At 43.9% G+C, this 10,776-nt stretch overlaps 1 protein-coding gene across 2 annotated transcripts; it reads right to left on the reverse strand.

The window, feature by feature from the left end:
- Positions 1 to 1,096: 1,096 nt before the first annotated feature.
- On the reverse strand, positions 1,097 to 9,358 carry LOC109881053 (E3 ubiquitin-protein ligase TRIM39). Of its 2 annotated transcripts, XM_031809890.1 has the most exons (5): positions 8,700 to 9,354; positions 5,800 to 5,895; positions 3,116 to 3,274; positions 2,951 to 2,973; positions 1,097 to 2,376 (listed from the first exon to the last, which is right to left on the reverse strand). In XM_031809890.1, the coding sequence occupies exons 1-5, from the start codon at positions 9,084 to 9,086 to the stop codon at positions 2,325 to 2,327; spliced, it is 717 nt and encodes a 238-aa protein (XP_031665750.1). In that variant the 5' UTR covers positions 9,087 to 9,354; the 3' UTR covers positions 1,097 to 2,324. The 2 variants fall into 2 exon arrangements, with proteins under 2 accessions (XP_031665750.1, XP_031665751.1); XM_031809891.1 differs by lacking the exon at positions 5,800 to 5,895 and having other exon boundaries at positions 2,202 to 2,376; positions 8,700 to 9,358.
- Between the last annotated feature and the right edge of the window lie 1,418 nt (positions 9,359 to 10,776).

Genomic DNA, 10,776 nt, shown 5'->3' on the forward strand with positions numbered 1-10,776 from the left:
TTCTTCCTTCATTAAAGACATGAGTAACCACCACGCTGCATTTCGGTCCGACTCTTTCGACAAACGAGGAACGCCGTTACATCTCTAGGTTTCTTCCTAGGTTTTGGCCTTTCTAGGGAGTTTTTCCGAGCCACCGTGCTTCTACACCTGCATTGCTTGCTGTTTGGGGTTTTAGGCTGGGTTTCTGTACAGCACTTTGAGATATCAGCTTATGTACGAAGGGCTATATAAATAAATTTGATTTGAACTGAGCAGCACGTGCCCCCTCAATGTGATATAGGAAGAATAAAACATATTTTTTTGCCTAGTTTCCTTTAGTGGAAAAAATAAAAATGTTGTTGCTTGATTTTCTTTTACACAGAGTTAAATCACAAATATTTGACTTTGGCCCTCTGTGGCGCCTCAACATGATTAGCTCCACGACGCCTCTAATTAAAAGGTGTTAATAACATGTCTGAAACCAGCGTCATACTGGCTTCTTCTAAAACAATGGACGAGTGTAACCTGAGACAAAGCATTAGCCTCATTACTCTATGTTGACCCTTACACACACACACACACACACACCGTATTGACCCTGGTGTGTAACTCAATATAGCTCGATCGGTGAAACTGTGTTACAGACAGATGTTCTCTCATATATCGTCATGGCAACTGAAGATACATTTTTTTTTACATGTAAACTTATGCTGGTAGAGCTGGTCAAAGGTTCGAACAAATATAATCACAAGACAAGACAATACCTTTTTTTTCATAATAAGAGAGTGACGAGAAACCACAACAAACATGGCTAGAGATGTAGAGAAAATCATAGTATAGAGATCGTCTGGTCAGAATCAATCAGAACTGATTTTCATTTTTTTTTTTAACCAGCTCGAGCTTCTGCCCCACATGATGCCGTTATACCATTTATAAATAAATAAAATGTGGATGAAACCCTGATTATTGACCGTTGAAGTGTTTGTGTTTTTATTCTCATTCAGACCATGAAGTTTCACAAGAAGGGTGGAACTTCAATAGCTGCAATGCCAACATGCTGAACAAACCACATCTTGTGTGTGTGTTTGGTGGAATATAAACGTTTTGACACAGAAAATAGAATGTATGACTGTTTATTACCAAAATAGCTACTACATGAAAATGCATTGGTTCAACCCCAGTAAATAGGGGTCAACACTTTCAATTTTCATAGGGCCATCTTGTAGATGAAGACTATTTACAGACTATCAGTAACATTCAGTAACATTTCAACTAACCCTATAACACTAGCTCTAACCTTAACCCTACGTAGATAAGTTAGGGTTAGTTGAAACGTCACCGGTCGGTGTTTTATTTCATTTAGAATTTTAAGACTCCTTGAAGTATCAAAAGAAAACATTTAAAAAAATATATATTTGATGAAAAATTTGAACTTGGCCTTTAATGCTATTAGCCAATTAAAACACATTGAATAACAGATTCACTACGTGGAACAATAGATAGTCCTTACTGCTAATAACAGATAGACCTTACAGCTATTAGCCCATAGAAACACATTGAATAACAGATAGTTTCCCAAAACATTCCTAAGGAAGTTTGTTCCCTAGAGAATTGAGAATTTTTATTTATTAAATTGACTTTAGAGTAAGGCTGTAACGTATCAAAATATAGAAGAAGTCAAGGGGTCTGAATACTTCCGAAGGCATTGTACTTCCATAATTAAAACAAAAACTTCTACAGGGGGACCTTTAGATGAGTCTTGTGAGGAAAACAACCGACATGTACATGTTCATGAGAGTCTCATCTTTCCATAGAGGCGTCATAATAGTTTGTAAGCCGAACCGTTCGGACTCTACAGACGTTTTTGAGAGTACTCCATCTTTATAGAGATCTTCCCTGGTACGATCCTCAGACGGTGAACTTTAGAGACGTGACCCACGGCTGGAAAGACTTGCTCAGTAAAGGTGTGTGTGAATGTGTGCAGGTTTGTGTTATTATCAGGGTCAGAGAATGACAGCTGTCCTCGGTCCCTGTCCAGCAGCACTCTGATCCTCTGGGGTTTTGGTCTCATTGTGATGGGAACACCTGGCCCTGATGTGGGGCATGCTCTGTATTTACCTCCACTATAATACACAATCCACCTTTCAGGCTTCATGTTTCCCTTCCTCTGGGCAGACTCTTGTACGACACCCACGGACCAGACTGTGCTGTCCCCAACCTCAACGTCCCAGCTGTGTGTCCCTGAGTTAAAGCCCTCGGAGCCCAGGACCAATGCATTGTAATCAAACCTCTCTGGGTTGTCAGGAAGCTGCTGACTCGCACAGAATCTTAGACTGGTCAGATCCTCAGACAGGACAAAATATCGGTAAGCGGTGTTTGGGTCCAGAATCACAGGACCTGAACAGACAGAACTAGAGATTAGAACTGGTCGTGATACCAGGACTGACACCAGGACTGACACCAGGACTGATACCAGGACTGACACCAGGACTGACACCAGGACTGATAACAGGACTGACACCAGGACTGTGGGGGTTGGGTTCAGAACCACAGAGTCAAGTCAGTGCTGCTGTGGGGGTTGGGTTCAGAACCACAGAGCCAAGTCAGTGCTGCTGTGGGGGTTGGGTTCAGAACCACAGAGCCAAGTCAGTGCTGCTGTGGGGGTTGGGTTCAGAACCACAGAGTCAAGTCAGTGCTGCTGTGGGGGTTGGGTTCAGAACCATAGAGTCAAGTCAGTGCTGCTGTGGGGGTTGGGTTCAGAACCACAGAGTCAAGTCAGTGCTGCTGTGGGGGTTGGGTTCAGAACCACAGAGTCAAGTCAGTGCTGCTGTGGGGGTTGGGTTCAGAACCACAGAGTCAAGTCAGTGCTGCTGTGGGGGTTAGGTTCAGAACCACAGAGTCAAGTCAGTGCTGCTGTGGGGGTTGGGTTCAGAACCACAGAGTCAAGAGAGACAGGAGGCAGATCACTTACCTTTTCACTGTGGCCTTGTAGTTCTGCAGGGGGACAAAATAGGAAATTAATAATGAATATAAAATATAAAATCAAATCAGTCACAATAATCGGCAGTGATAATGAGATGTCCTCAGCTCTCATCTCCACCTCTATGGCTCTGATTGTATCTGAAAGTGATGATACCTGTCTGTTCATCTCTTCAATCTTCTCCTTCATCGTCTGACTCTTCTGCTCCTCTTCCTCCCTCAGTGTCGCTATACTGGCCTCCTCCTCCTCTCGTAGAAACCGGTGAAGCTTCTGAAACTCTTCCTTAATCTGCCTCTCTGTGTTCTGGGCCTGGTTCTGGAGACAGTGAGAGGACTAGATGATGATAGCCTCTGTCACTGTGGTTTCTCCTTGTATTTCCATATTATATTGTAATATTGCACAAGCCTGAACTATTAGAAAACAAATGTGTCAAACATTTCTTTATAATTTGTTTTACCGGACAAAACATCAACAACATCACCCCTTCCCAGAACCACCTGCTCACACCCCTTCCCAGAACCACCTGCTCACACTCCTTCCCAGAACCACCTGCTCACACCCCTTCCCAGAACCACCTGCTCACACCCCTTCCCAGAACCACCTGCTCACACCCCTTCCCAGAACCACCTGCTCACACCCCTTCCCAGAACCACCTGCTCACACCCCTTCCCAGAACCACCTGCTCACACCCATTCCCAGAACCACCTGCTCACACCCCTTCCCAGAACCACCTGCTCACACCCATTCCCAGAACCACCTGCTCACACCCATTCCCAGAACCACCTGCTCACACCCCTTCCCAGAACCACCTACTCACACCCCTTCCCAGAACCACCTGCTCACACCCCTTCCCAGAACCACCTGCTCACACCCCTTCCCAGAACCACCTGCTCACACCCCTTCCCAGAACCACCTGCTCACACCCATTCCCAGAACCACCTGCTCACACCCCTCATCTCTACCTGCTCACACCCCTCATCTCCACCTGCTCACACCCCTCATCTCCAGCGCTCACACCCCTCATCTCCAGCGCCCACACCCCTCATCTCCACCTGCTCACACCCCTCATCTCCACCTGCTCACACCCCTCATCTCCAGCGCTCACACCCCTCATCTCCAGCGCTCACACCCCTCATCTCCACCTGCTCACACCCCTCATCTCCAGCGCTCACACCCCTCATCTCCACCTGCTCACACCCCTCATCTCCACCTGCTCACACCCCTCATCTCCACCTGCTCACACCCCTCATCTCCACCTGCTCACACCCCTCATCTCCACCTGCTCACACCCCTCATCTCCAGCGCTCACACCCCTCATCTCCAGCGCCCACATCCCTCATCTCCAGCGCCCACACCCCTCACCTCCAGCGCTGTGTGTGCTGTGTGTGTGTAGTTTTAGTCAAGAATTAGATCAAGGACTTTCTGTTCCTTGTTAGAACCGAATGGAGCTATCGTCAGACCGGCTGGAATGCTGTGTTCCTTACAGGACATCCTGTCTTGACCCAGGGAGGGGAGAGACCCAGGGAGGGGAGAGACCTTGGGCTTGTAGTAGATTGTTTAACAGGTGGCAGACAATGTGAGAAGGCTTATGAACTATATTGCCATTGTATCTGAGAGGAGGAGGGACATTTATGACGAAATGAGCGGTATATAAACCAATGTACATGGTATTATGACCAGAGCTCTCTAAATAAACATTCCTGACAATTGTAGCTGGGCCTCCGTATGATTCTTTTCAAGCAGTTTCCTACAAATTCTGGGTATCAGGCTGAGTAATCAATTCAATTGGGTTTATGAACACTGAGAACTAAATTCTCATGACAGAATCATGCTTAGTCAGACTGTTTTCCACCCTAGTTTGTGGGATCTTGATTTTGTTAATTGCTGTTTAGCCTGCAGAACTTTACTTAAAAAAATTTAAAAAATTATAATGTGTTCATTTAAAATAAAAGTAAGATGTTTGCCTACCACGCTGCACCTTGGTCTAATTCATCCAACGAACTTAACATATTGATGCAGATGAACTCATGCTGATTGGTGCAGATGAACTCATGCTGATTGGTGCAGACGAACTCATGCTGATTGGTGCAGACGAACTCATGCTGATTGGTGCAGACGAACTCATGCTGATTGGTGCAGACGAACTCATGCTGATTGGTGCAGACGAACTCATGCTGATTGGTGCAGACGAACTCATGCTGATTGGTGCAGACGAACTCATGCTGATTGGTGCAGACGAACTCATGCTGATTGGTGCAGATGAACTCATGCTGATTGGTGCAGATTAACTCATGCTGATTGGTGCAGATTAACTCATGTTTTTGGCTCCTTGTTTCGTCCCCTCTGGTTCAGTGATTATTTATTAGTAGTAGCGATAATTCATAAATGCCAGTGTTTTATATGGACCATTTTGGTTCAGTGAAGAAGAACCTCCAGGGACTTCAAACTCAACTCTGGACCTCGAAGCCAGTTCAACTGCATTTTTAAAAAGATTTCTCCCATCTAATCAGCAACTGGTTAAGATCTGGGACAACAGGTGTGTGCAATTAATTATCAGGTAGAAGAGAAAACCAGCAGGCTCTGGACCTCGTAGGGGTAAGAGTTGAATACCCCTGCTCTAGGGTTCTGATCAAAGAACCCAATAAAAGGGTTCTAATATATAATGTTGAGGAGTTCCACACAGGAAGCAAGCAATAGAACCCTTTCTGGTTCTATAAGGAAGCTTGGGTACCAGTCTGTATCTGCTCCTTGACACGCCAAACAAAGTCCAGATTGTAATGTTTGCATAAGGAGTGGAATGTAAGCATGAAACCCCTCTGAACAATACAACTCATTCTTACCTTAATATGCCAAGCTGTTTGATCACACCTTAGTTTAACTTTATTACAGACTTCCAGTTTCGCCTGTAAGGGCTTCAGGGCAGTCTGGAGCTCCTCCTACAATGAAACATTGACACTTTACTATGAACAGAGTCTCTCTGTTCTAGTGTTACTATGGACAGAGTCTCTGTGTTCTAGTGTTACTATGGACAGAGTCTCTGTGTTTTAGTGTTACTATGGACAGAGTCTCTGTGTTCTAGTGTAACTATGGACAGAGCCTCTGTGTTCTAGTGTTACTATGGACAGAGTCTCTGTTCTAGTGTTACTATGGACAGAGTCTCTGTGTTCTAGTGTTACTATGGACAGAGCCTCTGTGTTCTAGTGTTACTATGGACAGAGTCTCTCTGTTCTAGTGTTACTATGGACAGAGTCTCTGTGTTCTAGTGTTACTATGGACAGAGTCTCTGTGTTCTAGTGTTACTATGGACAGAGTCTCTGTGTTCTAGTGTTACTATGGACAGAGTCTCTGTGTTCTAGTGTTACTATGGACAGAGTCTCTGTTCTAGTGTTACTATGGACAGAGTCTCTGTGTTCTAGTGTTACTATGGACAGAGCCTCTGTGTTCTAGTGTTACTATGGACAGAGTCTCTGTGTTCTAGTGTTACTATGGACAGAGCCTCTGTGTTCTAGTGTTACTATGGACAGAGTCTCTGTGTTCTAGTGTTACTATGGACAGAGTCTCTGTGTTCTAGTGTTACTATGGACAGAGTCTCTGTGTTCTAGTGTTACTATGGACAGAGCCTCTGTGTTTTAGTGTTACTATGGACAGAGTCTCTGTGTTCTAGTGTTACTATGGACAGAGCCTCTGTGTTCTAGTGTTACTATGGACAGAGTCTCTGTGTTCTAGTGTTACTATGGACAGAGTCTCTGTGTTCTAGTGTTACTATGGACAGAGTCTCTGTGTTCTAGTGTTACTATGGACAGAGTCTCTGTGTTCTAGTGTTACTATGGACAGAGTCTCTGTGTTCTAGTGTTACTATGGACAGAGTCTCTGTGTTCTAGTGTTACTATGGACAGAGTCTCTGTGTTCTAGTGTTACTATGGACAGAGTCTCTGTGTTCTAGTGTTACTATGGACAGGGTCTCTGTGTTCTAGTGTTACTATGGACAGAGCCTCTGTGTTCTAGTGTTACTATGGACAGAGTGTCTGTGTTCTAGTGTTACTATGGGCAGAGTCTCTGTTCTAGTGTTACTATGGACAGAGCCTCTGTGTTCTAGTGTTACTATGGACAGAGTCTCTGTGTTCTAGTGTAACTATGGACAGAGCCTCTGTGTTCTAGTGTTACTATGGACAGAGTTTCTGTGTTCTAGTGTTACTATGGACAGAGTCTCTGTGTTCTAGTGTTACTATGGACAGAGTCTCTGTGTTCTAGTGTTACTATGGACAGAGTTTCTGTGTTCTAGTGTTACTATGGACAGAGTCTCTGTGTTCTAGTGTTACTATGGACAGAGTCTCTGTGTTCTAGTGTTACTATGGACAGAGTCTCTGTGTTCTAGTGTTACTATGGACAGGGTCTCTGTGTTCTAGTGTTACTATGGACAGAGCCTCTGTGTTCTAGTGTTACTATGGACAGAGTCTCTGTGTTCTAGTGTTACTATGGGCAGAGTCTCTGTTCTAGTGTTACTATGGACAGAGCCTCTGTGTTCTAGTGTTACTATGGACAGAGTCTCTGTGTTCTAGTGTTACTATGGACAGAGTCTCTGTGTTCTAGTGTTACTATGGACAAAGTCTCTGTGTTCTAGTGTAACTATGGACAGAGCCTCTGTGTTCTAGTGTTACTATGGACAGAGCCTCTGTGTTCTAGTGTTACTATGGACAGAGTCTCTGTGTTCTAGTGTTACTATGGACAGAGTCTCTGTGTTCTAGTGTTACTATGGACAGAGTCTCTGTGTTCTAGTGTTACTATGGACAGGGTCTCTGTGTTCTAGTGTTACTATGGACAGAGCCTCTGTGTTCTAGTGTTACTATGGACAGAGTCTCTGTGTTCTAGTGTTACTATGGGCAGAGTCTCTGTGTTCTAGTGTTACTATGGACAGAGCCTCTGTGTTCTAGTGTTACTATGGACAGAGTCTCTGTGTTCTAGTGTTACTATGGACAGAGTCTCTGTGTTCTAGTGTTACTATGGACAGAGTCTCTGTGTTCTAGTGTTACTATGGACAGAGTCTCTGTGTTCTAGTGTTACTATGGACAGAGTCTCTGTGTTCTAGTGTTACTATGGACAGAGTCTCTGTGTTCTAGTGTTACTATGGACAGAGTCTCTGTGTTCTAGTGTTACTATGGACAGAGTCTCTGTGTTCTAGTGTTACTATGGACAGAGTCTCTGTGTTCTAGTGTTACTATGGACAGAGTCTCTGTGTTCTAGTGTTACTATGGACAGAGTCTCTGTGTTCTAGTGTTACTATGGACAGAGTCTCTGTGTTCTAGTGTTACTATGGACAGAGTCTCTGTGTTCTAGTGTTACTATGGACAGAGTCTCTGTGTTCTAGTGTTACTATGGACAGAGTCTCTGTGTTCTAGTGTTACTATGGACAGAGTCTCTGTGTTCTAGTGTAACTATGGACAGAGTCTCTGTGTTCTAGTGTTACTATGGACAGAGTCTCTGTGTTCTAGTGTTACTATGGACAGAGTCTCTGTGTTCTAGTGTTACTATGGACAGAGTCTCTGTGTTCTAGTGTTACTATGGACAGAGTCTCTGTGTTCTAGTGTTACTATGGACAAAGCCTATTTGTTCTAGCTTTACGCTTTATTGTCAATAATCAAATCACAATCATTACAGGAATAAGCATTTTTTTTTTTAAGGCATTCACACACACACACACACCATTTTAGACAGCTGAAAATTCACAAGAACATATGGATACCTTATGATCCTGTACAGCCTCAGCTAGCGGTTTGTGGTTACGTTGTCTTGTATCCTGCCACACCAAACAGACAGGCTGTTTGTCCTCCAGATCCAGTGTCTCTCCATGCAGACCGCAGAGTGCAGAGCTTATCTTGCTTGTTGATTTCTGACTACCTGTATGTGACTGTGAGAAGGCCTCACACAGGCTCTCTAGAGAAAGGTTAGGAGGATACCAGTCTTTGGAACATTTTCTCCTGCAGACCGGACATTCCCTTTGTTTCCAAGTTTCCCGCAGACAGGTTTCACAGAAACTGTGGCCACACGGCACTAGAACGGGATTCTTGAAGATGTCACGGCACACAGGACAGGAGAGATCCTCCTCTCGGAAAGATGAACCAGAAGCCATTTTGTAATGAAATCAGTCACTTCCTTCTAATAGCCTCTGAAGGAAGCAGACCTTGACTTCAGTGTTGTTTAAATCTTAGTGTTGATGATATTGTCTTGCTCTTCAGTAGATGCTGTGAGTCTTGAAGTTGTAGTAAGTTAGTTGTAGTGAGTTAGAGTCCTTTATAGTGACTAATGTGCTACCGTATCTGGGACTTTACCCTTCTGAACTTTTGACTCTCTGCTGTAGTGTGGCTTAGAGGTGGGGCTCATGGAGTGTGTCCATAGTAAAGTGTCAATGTTTCATTGTAGGAGGAGCTCCAGACTGCCCTGAAGCCCTTACAGGCGAAACTGGAAGTCTGTAATAAAGTTAAACTAAGGTGTGATCAAACAGCTTGGCATATTAAGGTAAGAATGAGTTGTATTGTTCAGAGGGGTTTCATGCTTACATTCCACTCCTTATGCAAACATTACAATCTGGACTTTGTTTGGCGTGTCAAGGAGCAGATACAGACTGGTACCCAAGCTTCCTTATAGAACCAGAAAGGGTTCTATTGCTTGCTTCCTGTGTGGAACTCCTCAACATTATATATTAGAACCCTTTTATTGGGTTCTTTGATCAGAACCCTAGAGCAGGGGTATTCAACTCTTACCCCTACGAGGTCCAGAGCCTGCTGGTTTTCTCTTCTACCTGATAATTAATTGCACACACCTGTTGTCCCAGATCTTAACCAGTTGCTGATTAGATGGGAGAAATCTTTTTAAAAATGCAGTTGAACTGGCTTCGAGGTCCAGAGTTGAGTTTGAAGTCCCTGGAGGTTCTTCTTCACTGAACCAAAATGGTCCATATAAAACACTGACATTTATGAATTATCGCTACTACTAATAAATAATCACTGAACCAGAGGGGACGAAACAAGGAGCCAAAAACATGAGTTAATCTGCACCAATCAGCATGAGTTAATCTGCACCAATCAGCATGAGTTAATCTGCACCAATCAGCATGAGTTAATCTGCACCAATCAGCATGAGTTCATCTGCATCAATCAGCATGAGTTAATCTGCACCAATCAGCATGAGTTCGTCTGCACCAATCAGCATGAGTTCATCTGCATCAATATGTTAAGTTCGTTGGATGAATTAGACCAAGGTGCAGCGTGGTAGGCAAACATCTTACTTTTATTTTAAATGAACACATTATTTTTTATATTTTTTTAGGTAAAGTTCTGCAGGCTAAACAGCAATTAACAAAATCAAGATCCCACAAACTAGAGTGGAAAACAGGCTGACTAAGCATGATTCTGTCATGAGAATTTAGTTCTCAGTGTTCATAAACCCAATTGAATTGATTACTCAGCCTGATACCCAGAATTGGTAGGAAACTGCTTGTAAAGAATCATACGGAGGCCCAGCTACAATTGTCAGGAATGTTTATTTAGAGAGCTCTGGTCATAATACCATGTACATTGGTTTATATACCGCTCATTTCGTCATAAATGTCCCTCCTCCTCTCAGATACAATGGCAATATAGTTCATAAGCCTTCTCACATTGTCTGCCACCTGTTAAACAATCTACTACAAGCCCAAGGTATCTCCCCTCCCTGGGTCGAGACAGGATGTCCTGTTATGAACACAGCATTCCAGCCAGTCTGACGATAGCTCCATTCGGTTCTAACAAGGAACAGAAAGTCCTTGATCTAATTCTTGACTA

Source organism: Oncorhynchus kisutch, linkage group LG30 (assembly GCF_002021735.2).
Source record: "Oncorhynchus kisutch isolate 150728-3 linkage group LG30, Okis_V2, whole genome shotgun sequence".
NCBI classification, from domain to species: Eukaryota; Metazoa; Chordata; class Actinopteri; order Salmoniformes; family Salmonidae; genus Oncorhynchus; species Oncorhynchus kisutch.

Bases quoted from the DNA above. Each gene is read 5' to 3' on its own strand.
- LOC109881053 (XM_031809890.1), bottom strand. From the start codon at position 9,086: ATGGCTTCTGGTTCATCTTTCCGAGAGGAGGATCTCTCCTGTCCTGTG. The intron at 5,896-8,699 runs GTATCCATATGT...GTTTCATTGTAG, and splicing joins AGGCTGTACAGGATCATAAG to GAGGAGCTCCAGACTGCCCT. The intron at 3,275-5,799 runs GTAAGAATGAGT...CACTGTCTCCAG, and splicing joins AAACAGCTTGGCATATTAAG to AACCAGGCCCAGAACACAGA.